This window comes from Capsicum annuum, chromosome 2 (genome assembly GCF_002878395.1).
Source record: "Capsicum annuum cultivar UCD-10X-F1 chromosome 2, UCD10Xv1.1, whole genome shotgun sequence".
Lineage (NCBI taxonomy): Eukaryota > Viridiplantae > Streptophyta > Magnoliopsida > Solanales > Solanaceae > Capsicum > Capsicum annuum.
The window spans coordinates 122,951,601-122,975,097 of NC_061112.1; the positions used below are offsets into that span (position 1 = coordinate 122,951,601).

At 34.5% G+C, this 23,497-nt stretch overlaps 2 protein-coding genes across 2 annotated transcripts; both read right to left on the reverse strand.

The window, feature by feature from the left end:
- Window positions 1–1,603: 1,603 nt before the first annotated feature.
- LOC107859231 (integrin-linked protein kinase 1) lies at window positions 1,604–9,805 on the reverse strand. The gene is made up of 12 exons (XM_016704160.2): window positions 8,993–9,805; window positions 8,078–8,152; window positions 7,842–7,937; window positions 7,167–7,252; window positions 6,911–7,031; window positions 6,700–6,779; window positions 5,409–5,471; window positions 5,133–5,251; window positions 4,777–4,862; window positions 3,751–3,872; window positions 2,474–2,585; window positions 1,604–1,932 (listed from the first exon to the last, which is right to left on the reverse strand). Exons 1-12 carry the CDS (start codon window positions 9,314–9,316, stop codon window positions 1,837–1,839), a joined length of 1,380 nt encoding a protein of 459 aa, XP_016559646.1. The 5' UTR covers window positions 9,317–9,805; the 3' UTR covers window positions 1,604–1,836.
- A 6,811-nt stretch (window positions 9,806–16,616) lies between these two features.
- On the reverse strand, window positions 16,617–23,046 carry LOC107859230 (cyclic phosphodiesterase). Its single transcript, XM_016704159.2, has 3 exons — window positions 22,324–23,046; window positions 18,016–18,070; window positions 16,617–16,984 (listed from the first exon to the last, which is right to left on the reverse strand). Exons 1-3 carry the CDS (start codon window positions 22,651–22,653, stop codon window positions 16,782–16,784), a joined length of 588 nt encoding a protein of 195 aa, XP_016559645.2. The 5' UTR covers window positions 22,654–23,046; the 3' UTR covers window positions 16,617–16,781.
- Window positions 23,047–23,497: the final 451 nt, after the last annotated feature.

Consider the following 23,497-nt stretch of genomic DNA (forward strand, 5'->3'; position numbering starts at 1 on the left):
GCTCCGGCTGGCGCTTATCGCGTCCAAATTTTCCTAGACTTCATGAAGTCTCCAACAAATGAAAGCTTACAAATTTTTAGTTAGCCTTGTGTGTCGAGAGTATCAAAGAAAAAATAATTCGATGCATTAAAATTCTTAAAACTTTTGCTATGTGCGAAATTTGTGGACCAAAAGAGTATTGTACACAACCGTACCACTGAAAGTATGAAAAATGTTGTTCAATTTTTTGTCTGGATTATCAGATTGATTGGTGAGTGTCAAGATTTTCAAATGACATGATGACATTTTTGTTGAGACACCAAGACGTTTAAACTACACTTTGGCTTTTCCTTGTTTTAACTCTCTCATTAATTATTATTGGTAAAAAAAAAAAAAAAACACTTTGTTCTCCAAACTCTTACACAAACAGCCAATATTGTTCATTATTATAAATGGGACCACAAAGCAACATGAGTTTTTTTTAGGGAAATTTCAATTTAATTTTTGCAAAATAGTATAGTCCCTGATTCAATTATTGCTTCACCAGCAGGTCTATCAAATTATAACTTTCACCAACTTTTGGCCGTGAACTTTTATGCCCTTTCCTTTTCCTCATTATTTACTTCTCCATGTTTAGATAAATGAAGGTTGAGTCAAATTAATTTTAAAGCTACCTATTGATGTAAGGATCGTTTAAAACTATGTAAAAATATAGTACAATGGCTAATTCATTTAATCAACGTGTGATACTATAGTACAAAAGTAAGTTTAGGGTTCAGAATCTAGAATGCATACGAGGGGCCGGCCTAACATTGAAGTAACTAACGATAGAGTTTGAGTCTCTCATTAATAAATATTATGTTAAAAGAAAATATACTTCAAACGAGACTAAGAGGAAAAATACAATAAGATAGAGAGTAAATTTGAGACCATCTATGAAGAATGTGTAAAATATTCGTTGTGTTTCTAATTAGGGAAAGTATTTTTAATGGGAGTGTGGTCCTACGTGATGAAAACTTAACTGATTTAGCTAACAATATATGTATGGTGTTTTCAATAGGGTTTTCCTAGTCAATTTATTGTGTGCTGGCTTTGCTCAGTGTCCCCACCATAGGCTGTGTAGATGCTGTATTTCAGAAAGATTCCTTGACCTAAATCTTTGGGAAAGTTTTGAGGGGAATTGTCTCTCTTTTTTTCACCTTGCTCTTAGTGAGGGGCCGCAATGACGGAGCCAGAACTTTTAACCTCATATATCTATATATATATATTATAATTTTTTCTAGCAGAGGACGTCTTTTCGCCCCTCTAGCTCCAATCCAAGTGAGACAATTCCTTTGATGGTCCATTCAACTTTTAGAAGAACGTTAATATGATAAAAACTAAAATTGACAACCACGTGTTACATGCGCCTCAATTATTTCATCGAGTAACTAGTACCTCCCCTCAGCACATGTATCGAGTAACTTTGTCGATCAAGACTTAAGTGGAGGGAAAGAAATCACCTAATATTTCTCTTTTAGTTTTTCCGTCGAATTTTGACCATGATCTCTAAGTTTTATTATACCAACAAACCAAAGAGAGGAAAATAAAATCTCATTGGATGATGCTTCCACAAAACAAAAGAGAGAGGAAAGCCTAGCATTTGCACCATGAACAATTGATCTAATATAATGTACATAAACAATATGGATCTCAACAGAAAGAGGCAAAGAGAAAAAGGATGACCATTTGTTTTGGACATCTAAAGATTTAAAGCTAGAAAAAGTGATACAAGTTCCTAATACTGATGAAATCATTGCCAGAAATCTGAGAAGGAAGCATATGCACACTTTGAACAAAGGAAATATCCACAATTTGCTAGATGCTGCTGTTTGATCGTGATGATCCGTTCCTACTTGAGTTTTCTTTCTTCCACATGGCCTCGAAATTTTGAAAACATTTCAATGGTCTAACCTGCATAGGGCAACATATACAACATGAAAAGAGAGATCTATGATTAACTCATCGTATATATAGGAGCATTGCAACAAAACTATATTTCTCAACACACAACACAGGCCATCGCTAAGACTCAGGCACCGTTAAGCCAAAGCCAAATGTGTATACCACCACCTTTGACTACGTGGATGCAACAAGTATGAAGGAAAGAGAAGAAAAAAAGAAACAGAACATTTTCGAAAACACTGGCTTGTCCTCTAGTACTAGGTATGAAAATATGAAAATCTGCAGAAACCATGAGCATTTTTTTTCTGCCAATTTTATGCAATTATTATTTGCTACACACTTGTTAAAGCATGGGAAGGCGAACGGAATGCATAAGAACTACTAATGCAATCACGTATGCTCAAGTGATTTAGGTAATACATCTCCATGTGACTAGGCTGGGAAAATAGTTTAACTCGTTGAGCTCAAATATGACAAGTTCATATGCACCAAACACTATCTATAAGTGCATAGAGATGGTGGAAAGGAGCTCAATGACCGAAAGGTTTACCTTCCAACGCCTTTTGTGGCCAAATTTGCTGTAAATGGCCTCGAGCCTTGGGATTATTTTCTTGAAAGTTGGACGCATGGCCGGATTCTCATCCCAACACTCTTCAATCAACCTGGAAACAAAAATCAGCTCTGATTAAATAATAACGATCCAGTGATTATTTCGTAACCATAAAAATCATACAATGGAAAATAAAGAAAAAATGATTCACAGTAAACCAGTTCATAATTGAACATCTGAAGAAGTATCAAATATAAGACCACAGTAATAAACCTAGTAAATAAGCAGAACCAAAGGAGCTACAAATTGACTTCTGGATCTACTTCCTTTTCTGTAATTGTAAACCTAAACTATCCTGTTCATAAATTGCATGGGAATGTCTATCATCCTTTATAGATCCTCCAGAAAGTTGTGGTTATTGAACTCTAGAACTTCGACGTACAGAAGTTTGCTGCGATAAATTTTCCAATTATCACATAAAATGCTGCCATGGGCACTTAAAAAAGAAATTTTAACAACTTATTTGTCAGAACACTTGAGAAAGAGGTGTGATTAAACATACACTCTCCTTAATGGTCCTTCTGAACAAATTGTTTACACTTCTTACTTGGCGTAGCTTGTTGAGTGGGAGTGGAAGCTTAATTTCCATCTGGCGATGCGAACAAGTTGAACAAAAGGCGATCTCATAGGTGAAAGCTTCGTGTTTCTATAAGCAGTCTCTGAAACCCTTAGAAACAAGAACTAGATTGACTCGAAATAGGAGAAGGTTTGAGAAAGGATCTTATAGCGTGTCTAGGGATTGGCCAAGAGGGCCTCTTGACGCTTACTTGAAAATAATTACAATGCAACTATATCCTCTGCCGATAAAGGGAAGATAACTCCAGATACCTGTTCCGACCAGTCAAAATTAGGGTAATCCTAATGGCGATTTACATTTCATATATCCATCTCTTTATCCCATTTTACTTTTCGTCTCTTCCTATCTCCTTTTGTTTTCTTATTCTTTCTTCCGTAAGCATATTTATGGTTGCAAGAAGAAGCATGTCCATGAAGTGTACTTTTCTCGTTATTCCTACTCTTTTCACACATGTAAATTATGATAATTAGATAAATGTAGACAGTACTTAGACTTACAACAGTCATAAATAAATGTTTTGGAATTTTACTGGCTATCTTAATCGTCATTAATTTCTTAAATTTCAATGAAAACATAGAATTTCCAATGCATTCCACAAGTATTAGACAATGGAGTTCCACATAGAAATCGATTGACTTACTCCCTGAGTCCATGGGCATAAAACTTTCCGGGGGCTTTAAAAGGAGGGCGCTCCTTAGCAGCATAGAATTTAGGTACTTCATTTTCTTTCTTCGCTTGGAAAGGTGGGCAGCCTTCAATCATCTAAAGTACATGGCAACACAAGTATCAAAATCCCAACCCATTTTGGAAACAAAAATAGAAAATATGCACATCCTTTACTTATGGAAGTCCATAAAGCACAATTTAGAAGTTTTAACTGGTTAGTAGCATCATAGAGCAGATCAACACTAGTGTAGAATAATCAATATGTGTTGCAGTACTGATATATCTACATGGTAGAAATTAAAACTTGCAAATAAACGTTCTGCTGTCAGTTCCCCTCATCAGATAGTTTACTGTCTACAAATAACAATCAATTGCATAATGACAATCAATTTATAATTCTTCTTTAAGCTAGCAAGAGTTCTATTAAAGAGATTTCTTTATAACAGGAAAAATAAAGATATTATACTTGTTATTGCATCAGAACAAATCTTCTCTTGATTGTATTGCATGCAAAGCATGTTTTAAAGAAACTGTATTAAGAATTATACAAGGTCAAAGTCATGTAGATAGATCAATCATCTCAGGGCCACTACCATCACGCAGATACACACATATCCATGGCTATGAAGAAATTAAAAGGCAATCAAGTTCAAAGTCGGAAAAAGGATTAGATATGTGGCATCTCAATGATGTACAGGGATTTATTTTCACTTCCGCGGACTTGAGCAGAGAAAGAAAGGATCCTCATTGATCAGAAATACGTGCATAACCAACAGTAAATCTCTGATCACTAAAGAGAACCGATAGTGACCATCAACTATCAACCTCTTCTCCCACATGTTATTTCAATAATGCAACTCCATTCAGACTGAGAATATTAATCACGAAAATATATATATATATATATATATACACACACACATATGGTCCACAATGAATGAACTAAAAAGCTGTCCTTTCTTAAATTCAAACAGATTTACACACAGAGAGAATATGTTACCTCTTGCAAAATTAAAGCAAAGGCAAAGACATCAACTTTGGTGTCATATTCCTCATTTTTGAAGACCTCTGGAGCCACATATCGGCCTATTTATTTCCAACAAAACAAAAGGCAAAAAGGAAAAAGGTTAAGAGATTACAAAATATTAATCAGCAATCTCAATCAACAGAAATGGATAATCAAAAGCAATCATGGCACCATGCAATGCTGCACAATTTTTTTAAGAATAGACCGGCAAGAATTTTACATCCAGAACAAGCAGAAACAACAGTGTCACAAATTCTGTTGAGGCTGTTGTCAAATGTCAGAATGGTTCTCAATTGGAAAAGAATGGTTGTTATATAAGGAGAACTCACAAGATGTGTTATCACATGTCAGAGGCTTATCTTCTTTTACCCTGTTGGTAACTTTCAATAGCTTACTGACTCCGAAATCCGCAACTTTCAGGTGTCCAGTATCATCCCGCAAAATATTTCTGTTAAATCATATGAAAATATTAAAACATTAAGATGAAGGAACTAAATTTTGAAATAGGAAAACTTCAAAAACTGAGGCTTGTCAATAAAAATATGGATGGGAATTGAAATTCGCAAATGGAATCAACGGAAACCTAACAAAACAGGAGAACTTACGAAGGCTCCAGGTCACGATGAATAATCGCTTCCGGTCTAATTTCATGTAGATAGTTCAATCCCCTGCAACAATATAAAACACAGAGTGTTTATACTTCTACTTATGCATATCATGATTCAGGGATAACAACAATCATTCAAAGCTTCAATTCTATATGAATGTGAACTGTATGTTTGATAAATTATTTTAGTAAATAACAAGCACCAGACTCAAAGGAAATAAATATAATCAAATGTTTCACATGCCAAGCAGCTGTGGAAATTCAAGTGAAATTTGGAAATCTGAACTTTAATAAAATAAAAAAATAACTTTTGAAGAGATCCTTAATGCTCCAATCCAATTTGTTTGAGCAGAGTTGACTATCTCAAAGCTTAAGAGAATGCTTCCAATGATTTATGATGTTTGTTTTTCATAAATATATTTTAAATACTGGGAAGACTTGTAATAGTTATAAAGATACCACATCATATTTGAAATAATACAAGGTACTACAGGGCATCATTTTTAGCTACGCTAATGTTGGAAGCAGGTCAAACAGAGTGGGAAGTAGAGAGCGATATCAAATGATGTTTATTGAAAAAGGGAAGCCCGGTGCACTAAGCTCCCGCTATGCACAGGGTCCAGGGAAGGCTCCGACCATAAGGATCTATTGTACGCAGCCTCACCTTACATTTCTAAAAGGGGCTGTTTCCAAGGCTTGACCCAACCTCCTGGTCACATGTTTATTAGCTTCCAATATTGACTGATGGAAAAAGCAAACAGGGTTGCATCTTCTTGATATGTTTTGCTCCTTTGTATTTACTAAATACATCCCATTTGAGAAACCTAGGGTCAGCTTAAAATGAAATGCAGAAAAATGAGATATGCAGGACATTACGATACTAGGTCAGCAGATCACCTCACAATTGAAGAGAAAATGACATGTTCAATCACAAGTATGATTTACTCTTTCCTATTCTTCTTTTTCTTAATATTTCCAGCGGGTATGCAAACACCACATGGGATCTTTTAGAGTTACAATACACGTAATATCTAAGACAATCAAGAGATTCATGACAAACTACTAGATGAATAAAGCAATAAATTTACTCAAAAGTATAATCAACAAAAGACTGATTACTTGTTTTGCGTCCCAAAGATGCTAATTTCTAGAATTTAAAACCAAGAGATATGCAAATTTTTATGTACTTAAATGTTACTCCACATAGTTCCCCAGGTTCCAAACATTTATACAATTGTTGGTCTTGTTATTACATAGTGAGTTAATAAAGAGTAGAGTGGCTCGTGAACCTTGCGATGTCCATTGCAAATCTGATAGCTTTGGTTGGTCTAAGAGGTCCTTCACTCTTCAAATATGCATGGAGATCACCCTGGAAATAAATAGCCATGAAAAAGACATTGTATCAGGGATGTTCATAATCTAGTAAAATGTTATGAAACCTGACCATGCACAGCACAACACTTCCACATAAAGCAAAAACAAGAGTAAATTTGGGACTACTTTTGGTAAGTATTCTGTCACTATCATCATCGGGCTACTTTGTGTTACAGCACCAAGAAATTGGACAACATTTGGATGTCTTATCTTCTGGAGCAGTGCAAGCTCGTCTCTGAATGCCGTCCTGTAAATATTCGAATATTTAGAATATGTGTAACAAAATAAGAGAAAAATGAGGAGAGCTAAACAATGTGAATAAGAAGTTCTTATGGCTTTTCTGTTCTCATTAGAAGATTCCACAGAAGTACTGGTATCTTACACTTTATCCTCATCAGCAATCACATCATCTCCAAACTTTTTCACAGCAACTTGTATTCCACGCCATGAGGCAATATGAAAGGTTCCCTACAATATTTCAGGAATCATTAGAAAGATACAGAAGCAAAAGTTTGTAAATTGGAGCAATATACTAGCAGAATAGGAAAAGAATCAGGTGGATATTCCCAGCTTTTTCCAAACATACCACACAAATACAAGGACTTCTTATGACAGAAATAACAAAGAAGCTTAACGTTTTCTTACAAACTGAGCAGCTTTCATCAGATCAAGAAAAATGGTGATCAATCAGGCTACACTTCAGTGATTGATCTTACCTCTTAACTTCCTTTTTTTTTTATAATTTTCTTTTCTCTATTTTAATTTATTTTCGAGTGCTGCTGTCCAGACCAGCACCTCAACTAGTCTACTGGGGTCTCCTATACAGAATAGTTTCTTTCTTTTTTTTTTTTGGTGGATAAAAGTATCATACCAGATTACTTAAAAACAAAGATATCGTTAAAAAAAAATAGTTCAACAGAACAAAATTAAAATGAAAATAAGAGGCAAGAAAAAAGAAAAGTATTTAGATGTCTAGACTCTGTGCCAAAGAGGCATGAACCCCCTAGAGTAAACATACACGAGATTCTGGTCGTCACCAAAAAGATAAAACAATTACCTTGGCCAATCCAACGCTGTTAGTGAAATCAATTTCTTTAGCATCAATCTCATATTCTGGAACTTCACGTGAATTATTGACATGCATGGGAGCCATCTGGATGAGAATTTTATTTTTCCCAAACAAAATTTAGACAGCAATAGAGCCAAGCAATCTTTCATACAACGAAAACAATTTTTCTTTCTAACAGTTTTTTAATTACTTGATGAGTAAATAGAAGAGAAAGCAAAACTTACAGGAGGCTTGGCGCCATGTTCCTCCAGTAGCTTGATCACATGATGATTTTTATAATGTATTGCATCTCCAAGAGGCTGTTCAACAAATATCAGATTGCTCAGAACATGCTGATCAGTGGGAAAAGCAAGATATTATATAAGTTTAGATTGCAACGTTGTGTCAATAATGGTTGGTGATTCCTGACAGTGCTATTGTCGTTTCTTACTCTTCCCTCAATACAAAGAGGGGCTGGAACTTGGAAGTAAAACAACTGGGAGCTGCAATACGGTCTCCTTGAAATTACAGAGATATTAAGACCAGATAGATTTTCTATTCACAAGTAAAACCACCTTGATACTAGAAGAAGAAGAAGAACGGAGTCATAAACTAAGAAAACTGGAGTAGCTCTAGGAAATTTAGAAGTTTGCACAATGGCGGTGAGAGATATTCAGACAAAAAGAAGAAACTACTCGAAGCTCAGGTTCTCCAAAGCAGCTCAAGCCCCAAACATAATTCTCATTTTTTGCTGAAATCATTAGCAAACAAACATCACAACTTATACTACTGATTTCTTCTTGTTAAAAAGTAGATTTTAGTTTCTAGGCGTCTTTTAATATTTTGCTCATCCTGCAAATAACATTAATCTATCTACTAATGAAGTAGAAAACCCAAAGTACCATATTTATAACCAATCATACAATGCCATTTAGAATTTATAACCATCAAGCTTCGATTTGATTAACATGTCTAAGTAAAAACAGATTGCAAGGGTCTAGACCTCTTACTCCAATCACCAACTAACCACTCAAAAACAAAGATACTAACAATAGAAAATCATAATGACAATAAGCATTATCTAACTATAACAAATTACCAATCATTTAGGATACACAAAACTTATATGATAATAAAACTAGTTTCATGAGATCATATACCGTGCTTCCCCATCGATCTTTGGAATCAATTTCAGCCCCATTATCAAGCAACAGCTGCACAACATCACTGTAACCTTGGCAAGCAGCAACATGTAAAGCAGTCCTCTCATCATCGTCTCGAAAATTTACATCAGTTCCTGAACCCAATAGCTCCTTGATCCCCTCTATATCACCCTCATTAGCTGAATACATCAACCTAATCCTTGGATCAATATCTATAACATCCCCTTCTTCCCCATCTTCACTCTCAATTTCCACTGCCTCAACCACCCTTTCTGGTGCAAGGGACGATTGCTTACCCAATGTAAATCTTACTGGTTCCATTTCAAGATCAAGAATATCCCAACCCCTTTTAAGATCTACAACCAATATACCTAACAGGTCTAATGACTAAAGAATTCAACACCTTCAGAATCTCAAAACAAGGAAAAAGACTAAATCTTTTCAAGAATCCAAAATCTGCATAAAGGGTGCCACCAAAACTTATTGTTTTTTTCAAACTAAAACTTTTTCAAGAATCCAAAGATGGCAAAAGGGCAATCTTGAAACTTACTTTTTCAACCCAATTTTAAATCAAATGTGAAACAAAACTGCAAAAGAAACTTTTGTAAAGCACAAGACACGGGAACTTTTGGAAATTGAACAGTTGACAAGACAGTTCACAAACAGATGGGGATTACTTCGAAAATGAGACTTTGCTTTAAATGGTGGTGGCTTGGCTTTATAAAGGATAAGAGTATGACGTTTTTGAGAGTGTCGGAGGGGTTTTAGGAAAGTGAAAAGTGAGGGGGGTTTGGTAAACGTTGATAATTGGAAATAGTGAAGATGGCTCCAGTGGCGTTTAATTATGTTGGGCTAAAACGGATCGTTTCACCTTAAACTATATTCAAAAATATCTAAAATCTTAACTATAAAAAAGTCATACTTTTTACATTCATTATACTACTTGCATGTAGTGTGGTATTTTACACACACTATCACATCAGCACCACATCAGTATCACATCAGCATCATTCGAAAAAATAATAAATTTATTATTTTCATAAATTCTTCGTTTTTTCTTTCTTTTTTTTAATTTAAATCATTTTTCTTTCTTTCTTTCTTCTTTATATTTTTTTTTATTTAAATAATTATATTTTTTCCTTCAATGTCCAAAATCATAGAAGTGCAGGTATTCTTTAATGTCTAAAATTATCTTCTTCAATGTTCAAAATCTTCTTCTTCTTTTTCTTCGATAAATTCTTCAATGTTCAAAATCATTTTCTTCTTTTTCTTCAATTATCAAAAAGAAAAAATAAATTAACGGGATCATATTTTTAACGGGAAGATGATATAAAATCAATATACCCAAGCAACAACTTCATTCAAATTCAATGTCTTCTTCTTCTTTTTCTTCAATTTCTTCAATGTCCAAAACCATCTTCTTCTTTTTTCTTCAATTTTCCAATGACCATAATAACATCTCCTTCTTCCATTGTTACTATAAAATCAATATACCCAAGCAACAACTTCATTCAAATTCAATGTCATATTCTTCTTCTTTTTCTCCAATAAATTTTCTCCAATCTTTACAAATCTCATCAAAAAAAATAAAAAATTGATCGACTTTTTTTTTTAATTTTAATGATTTTCAACAAGATGAGTAAAAAATTTTGAAAGTACAAGTATCACCAAGTTGAATTGAACTTCTTTTTCCATGAACAAATTAATTTGAAAGTACATCAACAAGATAAATTGAATTTAGAAAGTAATAGTTCAACTGCATCCGGTGAACCTTCTTCTCACTTCAACACGCCGATTTAAAGACTCAACTTCTCTTTTTCTCTACAAAAATTACTATGAAAAAATCAATTTTTTCAACCACAAGGAGCAGTGGTTGTGAATTGAAAAAAAATGAAGAAGAAAGAAGATTGAGAGAGAAATAGAAAAAAATTAAAAATGGAGCTGAAGGAGAGAGAATCTGTGTAGGGTTGAGTGCTTGGGTGGGGGTTTTAAACAATAATTTTGGTTTTAAACGCGTTTTTTTTCTTTTTAATTTTATTTTATTTTCACGTCAGATCTAGGGTTAAATAGTTTCACTTTTTTATAATTTAGGTGTGTAATAGGTCACTAGTATAGTTTAGGTGTGGCTTCAACTTTTCAGGTATAGTTTGGGGTGGAAACGATATTTTTTTCCCATTATTAGGGTGGGCTATAACTTCAATATAAAACATCTCAATGCGAATCTTAATGTGCATATAGGATAAAAGGGCAGGTCGGTGCATTAAAGCTATCACTATGCGCGGTGTCCGAAGAAGGGCCCCACCACAAGAGTGTATCGTACGCAACTTTACCTTGCAGTTCTGCGAGAGGCTGTTTCCAAGGCTTGAATCCGTGACTTTCTAATCACGTGACAACAACTTTACCAGTTACTCCAAGGCTCCCTTTCTTAATGTGTATATAGGATATCGAGTGGAAATCTAAAATTAGTGGTGTCCTAATATGAATGTATAGGACGAACACTTAGTGGAAATTCAAATTTGATTGAATTCTAATATAAATAGTGGACACCAAGAAAAAAAAGAAAATAGTGAAGAAGGTTTTTATAGAGATGGAATCGTTCTTGTAAGAATTACTGATACCCGAAAATCTAAACTAGCGATGTTCTAATATAAATATAGGACATCGAGACAGAGTGAAAATCCAAATTTGATGAAATTTTAATATAATTATAGGATATCGAGTAAAAATCGAAAAAAAGGAAACAATGAAGAAGGCTCTTCTAGGATAGAGTTGTTTTTATGTATGTACCAGCACGAATCTTGTATAAGACACTGATTGAAAATCTAAATTGGTGGTGCCTGATATGGATATACAGGTCACCGAGTGAAAATTAAATTTGATCGGATTTTAATATGAATATAGGACACAGATGAAAAATGAAAAAAACAAAAAAAAATGAGGAAGGCGCATGGTATTCACGCGTTAATGGATGCAATTGGTGGAGAATCTGATTTTTGTACGCGGAATGAAGGGAAGTTAAACCAAATATAACGAACGTGGTCATTTTGTAATTTTATCGAAATATTGGACTTGTTTCAACAATTTTTATTCTTATGGGGGTGCTCAAGAATATGTAGTACTTATATTGCCAACTTGACCGAGTTTGAATACAAACTAAAATCTAAATTGGTGGCTAAGGATTACTTTATAAGTTCCAGATGGGTAATACGTACATTAAAAATATATTCTCTCGTTCATTTTTACTTGTCACGTTTTATTTCACGAAAATCAATTTAATTTAAATTTTAAGCAAAATAGAAGTAAATTAATTTAATATTTTAAATTTTAAATTTAGATATTTAAAAACTGTATAAAAAATATATTTGTCCTGATTAAATTCTATTAAGTAAATGATAAAAATATAAGTTCGTGAATATTTTTTGACAAGAAAAAAATAACAATTATTCTCTCTAATCCAATAGATATATATTATTGGTCAGTGTGACACCCTTTAATAAAGATATTTAAATACTTTATTTAAAAGATAATTTGTCAATATTATTTGTCTGATTCTTTTGAAGCTCTACCTAATACAGTGAAACCTCTTTATAACGCCACCTTATTATAACGACATTTCACTACAACGATCTAATTTTCTCCAAAATTAATTTTTCATATAATATTTACTTCTTAATACGACATTCTACCTATAACGACAATGTCGTTTATTATAGAGGTACATTTTTTGTAAAATTAACTCTCTATAACAACATACTAAAATGTTATGTAATTATATTTTGTAAGAAATATATATATAAAATCAAGTATCAAAATATTTAAATTTCAAGTACGAATATCTAATTTAAAGAAAAAAATTGTTAAATGATGCATATCTGTTACTTCATATATAACTTTTCACGAGGAAAAGCTATATATATTTGTTTTTTTATATTCATACTTTTTTTTAATTTTGCATACTTTTATTTACAACAGTTAAATGAAATCTGATCGTCAAACATCAGTATACATATATAACAATACCTCTCTATAATAGCCATGAAATTCTCAGACAAATACTGTCACTACAGAGGGATTTGACTGTAGTAAAAATAGTCATTATTTGAGATTTAAAAGCATATTTGAAAACCTCAATAGAAAAAAGGGTGGTTTTGCAAGCAAAAAAAAAAAAACTAACACATTCTTGAACTTTTGAAAAGTTCATTTATTGAACTAGCTAGAGAAAGGAATATCTGTAAACCTCATTAGAAAAATAGGTATTTTTGAAAGAAAAAAAAAATTAATACATTCTTGAACTTTTGAAAAGGTCATTCATTTTAGACCATAAAAATGTTGTCTATAATTCATTTATATTGCACTATCTAGAGAAAGTAATATGCATACTTTCGAAATGCTTAATTATTTATATCTCATTTTCTTTTTTTCCCTTTTTAAAACATGAAAATCTATACCCCATCTCAACTTTTTTTAAATTTTATTCTCCCGTCACATGATTTAAACTTGATTAACATGGAGTAAAGTCACATGCACTATGGCTCTTTACATTTTAAAATTAAGTCACTAATCAACTTGGTTCTTGATTACTTAAAATTGAAACTTGTATATCCTTGAATGGATTGTGATGATATTTAAAAAAAAAAAAAATGGTAACAGCTGACCATTTCTTTGAATGCTTCATGGGAGAATACTTGAATTCCAAGTCAAGTCATACGTCATGTCTTACATGTTATGAATTTGAATTCTCTCTTATTTGTTTAGGTATTCTTCCCCGTTTGACAATGAAAATTACTTTTTTTTTAGAGTTGGAGTTGAAGTTGAAGATGAAGTTGGAGTTGGAGTTGTGTTTGGCCATAAATATAAATCAAAGTTGTTTATGAAATTTTGTGAGAGAAGTATGAAGGAAAAAAGTGAAAACAAGTTTAATTTTTCACGGAGCATGTTTTCACTTTTTTCACTAAAGTAAAATAATTTTCCAAAAAAAAAACAAGAAAAAAAATTCTATGGCCAAACAGCTACTAAATTTCTAATTGGAAATAAGAGTCAATTCATTAGGAGTGCCTTAAAGCTTAAGGTACATACTAGGGGTAATATATTATATGTAAGTATAAATACTGTTTAGACTTAAAATATACGTGAACAAATTAAATTTTAAGAATTTCAATGTTTTCTTGTCTTTCGCATCAAGTTTGAATTTGGATTATGGTATAAGAGATTTATCCAACCTACTGCGCGAATCGATCACTAATTTTCGTCATGCATGCAATCAATTTCAATCTTCTGCTAATACAGTACTAAGACCATGCATGTAAGTCAATTATTGCAGGATTCACTCAGATTTAAGAAAAAATTAAGTTGAAAATTAACGTAAATGAAACTTTTGAATTTGAACCGTAAAATTAACCAAATTTAGTTTTGGTGCTTTTGGTGAATGGGCATGCACGGGAATCCGTTTCAAAGGTGCATTTTCTTTTTGTTTTCAGTGGGCTCAACTCAATGCAGAGTATCGTTAAAGTATGTGGTGTTACGGATGAAGTTGCACCTCTATTAATTAAATGTCTTAATTTTAAATTTTAAATATAAAAAAAAGATATTTTTTCAAATAAATTTTACATAACACTAATCCAAATTAGTTGAGATGCGCAAGCAATGACTTTTGTGTAAATTATTATACTCCTACTACCTATTTTCCAACTAATCACCAGTCCAAATGAATGTGACACTTATGATTTCTTCCATACCCCCACGTGCTCTAAATGCCTTGCAAATTCTAACCATCAAATTTGAAATTTGTACCATCATCTTCTTACTGTTTGATTGAAAGGAAACAATCTCTCATAAGCCATTGCAATTTGAATTTAAAGAAAAAAAAATCATCCTTCAAATATCGATATATCTTGTGAATCTTATTAATTTATCGATCTCCAATCTTGATTTTTTAAAAGAATATTTATAACAGATTGTAAAATTAATTCCTCACCAACCGTTGAAATAAAAAAAAATCACGATATTTGCATTCATAGGAGTAAATTTGGATCATTGAACCGCGATTAATAGTTGAATTAAAAAAATAACACGATATTTGTATTCAAATTGAAGCTCAATCATAAAAGTAAATTTTGGATGATTGAACCACGACTAATACACGTACATCTTTTAGTTATATTTTGGGTGATCTTAATCTTGTAATATCTATTTTATCCTATGGTTCTTTTAGTTATATTTGGGGTGGTCTCAATCTTGTAATGTCTATTTTATCTTATGGTATATTCGTATATGAGCTTAGAGAATTTTGAATATTTCAACAACAAAACTTATTGAAGGTATATACCAACTTGTTCTAGCTGGCCTGTGGGTTGAATAAAGATAAAGTTGACATTAAAGAAAAAGTCAACGACTAACTAATAATATTCATCCATATTATCATAAAGTCATAAAAGCCAGAAGAATATTAGCAGGATTAAGCTGAAAAAACCTCTTATCCACATTACTTTGATTAGTAGCATTATTACTATTTGCAGCTGTACAAGTTGAAATTTAAGAACTATAATTTTCTTTATATACTAGATATATATTGTTGATTTAATTTCCCTCGAATCGACGTCCATCCCTTATCTACCTATATCTTTTAAGGAAAACATAATTTATTTTTATTTTTCATGAAAACCATTTTTCAACTCTCTTATCTTATAAAATTACATGTTCTTTCACTGAATTAAAACAAAGAGTATTTTGTAACCAGAATTTGTGTTGTAAAAATGTTTCTTATCTACAACAAGAATATACCAAGTAAAACCCACAAAGTGGAGTCGGAAGAAAGTAAAACAACAATATACCAAGTAAAACCCACAAAGTGGAGTCTGAAGAAAGCAAAATGTGCATCTATTTTGTCCATTATACTAAAAATAGATGTTCGTGTTAAGAAAATTAAGAGATAGTTTATCACGGACTTAGTTTCTAATTTACCCTAATTTTTTAATCATTTCTCGATGTATTTCCTAGAGCATTGAATTTATTATATTCAAAGGATAAAATAATAAAATTGACATTCTATTTATTGTTGTTCCTTCAGAGGTGTCCACGTCAATATTCACTAGTACAACAAAAGTGATATACAGCTACAAAATTACTAGGTAACAACATGAAACACAATTTTCACACCTCCTTTTTACTATTTCCCCCCTTATTAAAAACCAAAGGAAACTTTACGTATTTTAGCTTTAGGTGGTGATGAAGAAAATACAAGTACTTCCCGTATTTTTTACTTATGAATTTAAGTTTTATGCAATGTCAGTGTATAAAATATTCTACACTATCAGATAAACTTAATTTGCTATTGCAGGTTACCTAATTTTTTCTTTTTTAATTTTTATGTAATAATTTGGTAACCTGTAATAGCATGTCAAGTCAATTGATAGTGTAGAATATTTTGCGCACTGACAGTGCACAAAAGTTACACTCTTTACTTATTCTTCCTGTTCAATGTACCACTAGAAAGTAGGAATTGTTTGAAACTAAATAAAATTCAGATGCTAATTATATGTTGGAGAATCTTAAAATGTTCTTGGAAAATGTTTTAAGAAATCCCTACACGTCTTGTTTTATCTGTTGTATAAAACGCATAATGGAAAGGGAAGTTCAAAGTAAGTTCTTATTTATGGCACATCATAAAAGAGTAATACATGCAAGTCCTGTAAAGTTCAACCAACCTTGTAGCTATAGTGGTAAATGTAAACAAGATCAAGTTTTGGTTGATGACCAACAAGTTATTAGCTAGCTTACAGCATGCTAGTTAGGGCTGAAGAGAGCACTCCTCCACTGTCACCCATGATTTGCAGCTCTTGTCTTCAGTGTCTGTTTTACACAATGCAAGATGAGATATCGGGAAGCTCAAGCTAGAAATGCCCTCGTCGAGGATATGAGCCTTTTCTTGAGCTTTCTTCTTTTCTTCATCAGTTAAGTCCCCGTAAATAAGGCTCAGATGCGGCATATATGCTGCATGATCATGAAATTAAGATCAGCCACAAAATTTAGCCCACACGATGACGACCCTCCTAGGTAAAAAGAATATACTGAAAGAAAATGGGAGGCGGCATGGCTGGAGTGAGTAACTTGTCCGGAAATTATGGAAATCAAAACTTACATGCTAGAACCCTGAAGATCAGCGTCTTTAAGGACTGGGAGCACACATACCATAAGCTAGCATCAGTGCTCTGGAATTATGATTTTAGGCCTGTCTGGCCGTGAATTTTTTTTTCACTTCCGAAAAAATACTTCACTTTATGTCAAATTCAACTCCAAGTTGATGTTGGTCATGCGAATTTCAAACACAACTTGGAGTTGTATTTGGAAAAGTGGAAAACAAGAAAAAGTTGTTTTCACTTTTTCCATCTTCCTTCTCTCAAAAAAATTCAAAAACAACTCCAATTATATTCATGGACAAACACAACTCCAATTCCAACTTCGACTCCATTTCCAACTCCAACTTCAAATATTTTAGTTTTCATGGCCAAACGCCCACTTAGTCTTTTACATGTTCTCTGTTAGAATAGGTTGAAAGTTCCACATTGGTTGGGGAATGGGTTGACGGTCTGCTTATATGGACTTGGGCATTTCTCCTCACATGAGCTAGCTTTTGGGGTTGAGTTAGGCACATGTGTCATATCTTTACATACTCTATGTTCCATATTCCGATGAGCTTCCTTTTGCTATCTTAAATCTAGTGAGAAGGTTCATCCATGAAGTATGAAGTCCAGGAGAGAAATAGAAAGCAGGGGAAGCTATTTTTATTACTACTTGGGAAGTTCAAAATCTGTTTGCCTAAGATTAGGGAGTAATACCGTGCAATACTTGTTGGGAGGCATGGTTGTTGTACTCTAGAAAAAGATAACGAGTAGCCTTCTCAAAAAGGGAAATAAACTTTATTTTATGGAACTGGTAACTTCAAAAAGGAATTAAACTTTTCGTGACTACAACTATTGAAACTGAATGGCGCACAAAATCTAAAGAAAGAATGTTCATCTTACATCCTGATCTGTTATAACCAAACTGACTGCAGCAGAGATCACTTGCCTCCACAACCTGGAGGAACAGATTTCAGGTGACTGATGTCAATAATTGCACCAACATTTGTACACAAATGAAACATGGTTTATCATAAGACTTCTTATGAGCTTATTTTTCGAACTCAACATAAGATGGTAAATAAGATTGTTCGTGCAGCCCCCCCTTTAAAGCAAAAAATGTATGAGCTAAATTGAATTATCTAGGCATAATGATATATGCACATAATGATAAAGAAATGGATCTTGGGCCTAACTCAACCTCAAAAGCTAGCTCATGAGGGGAGGATTGCTCAAGACCATATAAGGAGACCAAGGACCCTTTAACTCACCTAGGTGAGACTCCAACACCCCCCGCATGTCCAGGACTGGACATCTGGAGCGTGGACAATATAAGACGGGGGGCCCAACATCAGAAACAATGAATTAGGTGGGCCTGACTTTGATACCATGATAAAGAAATGGATCTTGGGCCTAACTCAACCTCAAAAGCTAGCTCATGAGGGGAGGATTGCCCAAGACCATATAAAGAGAGATCAAGGACCTTTTAACCCACCGATGTGGGACTCCAACACCCCCCGCACGCCAGGGCTGGACATTTGGAGCGTGGACAATATAAGATGGGGGGCCCAACATCGGAAATAATGAACTGGGTGGACCTGTCTCTGATACCATGATAAAAAAATGGACATTGTTTCAGAGGCAGACCCACCCAGTTTATTGTTTTCGATGTTGGACCCCGTTTTATATTGTCCACGCTCCAGATGTCCAGCCCTGGGCGTGTGGGGGGTGTTGGAGTTCCACATCGGTGGGTTAAAGAGTCCTTGGTCTCCTTATATGGTCTTGGACAATCCTCCCCTCATGAGCTAGCTTTTGAGGTTGAGTTAGGCCCAATGTCCATTTCTTTATCACATAACATGTTCATTACCAAATTTTGAATTTCAAGAAAAGAAAAGATATTGCAGTATGTAAGTAATAACCAACAACTTGAAAGAAAATTTAAAAAGCGGATGCTCAAGAAAGAAAATTTAAGGTGTGAAGTGTGTGTAGGGTGTTTCAACGCTATAGAGCTGAGTGCTGACTGTTCGAAATGTAAAGCGTGCACAGGGTTATACGCCACCTACAGAAGCGCTAACCCCATGATACTTCGCTCTACATGGTTGACTAAGGGAATTTAGAGCCCATCTCACTTTGAATGAGTCTCAAAGCATGTTCGAACTGTAAAATTAACCTAATTTAGTCGACTTGCCTTCATTTCTTATGGAAGGTAACAATATGTAAACCTTTGGCATCTCTAAAGGAAAAGTTTCATTAGACTTCCATGTTTCAGTCTCCTTATAGTTTGCTAATCATTCCTAACACAAACTTGTGCTTTCCTAGGAAATAAACAAATGGAATAGCACAAAAGGGAATATATGAGGAGGCAAGATAGAGGTGAAAGTGAAAGAAAGTTGTGTTATTTCCTATGTTTGGTCTGGGTGAGAAAACAAGGATGTGACCAATACTTTTTCGGCTTATCTTTCTCGTGGAAGTAGATACGCAGGCTCAAGGTAAAAGTGAATTGGTTCTTCCATCTCCCTCCTTTGCTGCAGAACAAACCAAATAAGGGAAGTTCTTGCAACTTTCCAGTTCTCTCCATTTCTCTAGTTCCCAAGCCAAAGGTTAGCGCCAATGATGATTGAATCTCATATCGCATACGTTTTATACATTTAATGGAAAGCTATCTAATCTCCATTATTATCTCATGTACTCTTCCTTACTTTCTTCACTCTTTATTTCTTTGTTCTTTAAGCAAAAGCTTTCACTATGTAATCAGTGTGTTTTAACTACAAAGGGTGAATAAATAAGAATAGAAAGCTACCAAAGTCGCAATGTATTCTATTTTGGCCTCTGCAATTCATAGAATTATCGTACCATCTCAAAAGAAATGCCTTCAATTACACTAATGTATTTGATCTCTATTGCTCCAAGCCCGAGCACTATCCTGTGTCTACACTTGATTTCTATCCAGGATACAGCAAATGTAGACAATGAACACTCGGTCCAACTAGCAATTTTGGCATACTAGATTACGCCATACAATCATCATAGACGAGAGCAGAAGGTTGAAACTTACTTCATGATCAAAGAGAAGTTTTAAGTATGTTTTAATAGGACTAGCATCAGGCCATACATCCCCTACTACAGATTCTGATCTTTCTTCTCGAAGGAACAGTACGGAGCTTACTCATCCAATGTGCTAAGTCATTCTAGAGACTCTAGGCAGCCCTATTGACATCCAAATGTCTATGCAATTATAAACATTACTATTAGATACATTTCAGTACATATAATTATAAATGTATGGAAACACACTACCACACTAGACTAATCTTCACGCACGTTATCTTACTAATAATCGACATTGTTGATTGCAAAGTTTCCCATCATCTTGTATTCTTTGTCTAAGCTCCCAACAACAACAACAACAAACCCAGTGTATTCCCGTATTCCCACCTGGTGGGGTCTGGGGGGTTAGGATGTACGCAGTCCATACCTCTACCTCTGAAGAAGTAGAAAGGCTGTTACACGCGGTACCACACAAACACATAGTAAAGCACAGCACCAGGTTACAAGATTACATAACATAAATACGGCACCCATAAGTAATATAAAACAGGGAAAAGCACACAGATTCATAATAAAACATGGGACACGAACTCCTAACAGGAATAAACCCCACCAAGTAGTTCTCTATACTAGCGACTCAGACTGGCCCTAGTCCACTGCCCTGATTCGCATCCTCCAGACCTTCCTATCTAGGGTCATGTCCTCGGTGAGCTGTAACTGCTCCATGTCTCGCCTAATCACCTCACCCCAGTACTTCTTCGGCCTACCCCTATCCCGCTTAAAACCATCCAACGCTAGCCTCTCATACCTACGGACCGGGGCATCCATGCCCCTCCTCTTCACGTGTCCGAACCATCTCAATCGGGCTTCCCGCATCTTGCACTCCACTGGTGTCACACCAACCTTCTCCCGGATGTTCTCATTCCGAACTCTATCCCCTCTAGTCAGCCCACACATCCAGCTCAACATCCGCATTTCTGCCACCCTCATCTTTTGGATGTGGGAGTTCTTAACTGGCCAACACTCCGCTCCATACAACATGGCCGGCCGGACTACCGCCCTGTAGAATTTGCCTTTAAGCTTAGGCGGTACCTTCTTATCACACAGCACCCCCGACGCGAGCTTCCACTTCATCCATCCCGCCCCAATACGGTGCGAGACATCCTCGTCAATCTCACCGTTACTCTGGATCACGGACCCGAGATACCTGAAACTCTCCCTCTTACCTACCTCCTGTGATTCCAGCTTCACTACTACCTCATTCTCCCGCCTCACGTCATTAAACTTGCATTCCACATACTCTGTCTTGCTTCTGCTCACCCTGAACCCTTTAGACTCAAGGGTTTACCTCTACACCTCTAATTTGTCACTCACATCCCCTCAAGTCTCATCTATCAGAACTATATCGTCTGCAAAAAGCATACACCACGGCACCTCCCCTTGAATACGCCGCGTCAACACATCCATCACCACTGCAAACAAAAAGGGACTAAGAGTAGATCCCTGATGCAACCCTGTCCGAACCGTGAAATACTCTGAGTCTCCTCCCGCCGTCCTCACCTTAGTTTTCGCTCCATCATACATATCCTTAATTGCTCTGATATATGTCAGCAGTACTCCACTCACCTCCAAGCATCTCCAAAGCACCTCCCTGGGGACTTTGTCATAGACCTTCTCCAGGTCGATAAACACCATGTACTCCACTCCACTCAACATTTGCTGGATGAACCATTTTCCACATAAAATATTTGCTCATGAAATAAAGAGCAGAACATACAAACCATTGACCATTTTCGTTTGAGCCCGAGGGTCTATCAAAAATAGCCTCTCTACCCCCACAAAGGTTACGGTTAAGGTCTACATACATCCTACACTTCCTACACCCCACTGCAAGATTTTGTCAAAAGAATATATATATACATATAAATGTCGAACCCCTTCAACTTCTTCGTATATTTACTTCTTTACATTTTAAATCACCTTAGCGAAAATTCTGGTTCCGCAACTGGGTTTACAGCACATTGTTCATTAAGCCAGCTCAACATACCAACAAGATTTCTTAAACTCACTTTCTTGAAAATAAAAAATAGGTATTTGAAAATTACCAATAGCATAGTACAAAATTGACCAATAGCAAACCCAAAAACAAATCAAAATTGTTACCTCAGTGGTTGGTTTGAGCAAAAGATAAACACACTGATAATAGAAAGTGCCTGCATCAATTTTCTCCACTTTAGCACTATAAGGCTTCAGTTTCTGACAAGCTATTTTGAACAGGTCACGTGCCTGAGCCTCCGTCAACCGAATAGCTCCGATGACGGTCACGTGAGGTTCAAAATGGGGCCCACCAGACTCCGATCGGAGACCCTCCATCAACTTCTTGACCCGAACTCTCACATGTTCAGGTGGCAGAGCCCAAACAGAGTAATCATGCTTTTCCAACACTGCTTCACTGATTTGTACCTGCTGCATAATTGTTGTACCTTCTTCCATTACAATTGTACTGAGAACATAGGAATTTGACAGAATAATTGATTTTTATGTTTCACTTATTATTCTTCCTTTATCATTTCACAAATGAATTTATGCTCACCAAGAATAGCGGATTTTTATAATAATCCCCGAATATTATCGTTTACTCGCAGGGTAAGGTCAACTAAACAGGCCAGCCGAATATATTAAAGTTTTCGTTATTCATTTAAATTGTGGGTTTAGAAAAATAAAAGGCATCCACAAACATTTATTGTATGATTTTTGCATTTCTACAAAGCTTATTTTAAGTTTACATAACTTCAACTTACCACCACCTGATCAAATATTATTAGCAACTTCACCGGTTAGGGCTCCCCTTCAAGCTATGTCATGATTACCATTTTTAAAAAGTTACTCTTTTTTTTTTTATTTACTCACTTCTTTTTTCACACATACCTAATTTAATTATTTTAATTAATTTCTAAAATTAAATTAAATTACTATAATTTTTTAGAATTAAAATTTTTATATTTAAAAATTATATAAATAGTACTATAAATTATAATTTTTTAATTTAATTAATTAATAAATTGATCAAAATTCATATTTTTTTGATTAGCAAATAAAAAGAAATAAAGTGAGCAATATATAAAAAAACATTTGTCGTTATATGTAGAATATATTTTAATGTACATATACGAAATAGATTTTTCGACAAAGCAATTCGGATAAATTCCTTGCATCTCAAAACCTTTTATAGTTTTTCATTTAAGAGACGGGGTTCCGTGTGGTTAAAATCAAATGATTTGCTACATGAAATTACTCTTATTTCGAATATTGCAAATATTTACTTTAACATGTACTT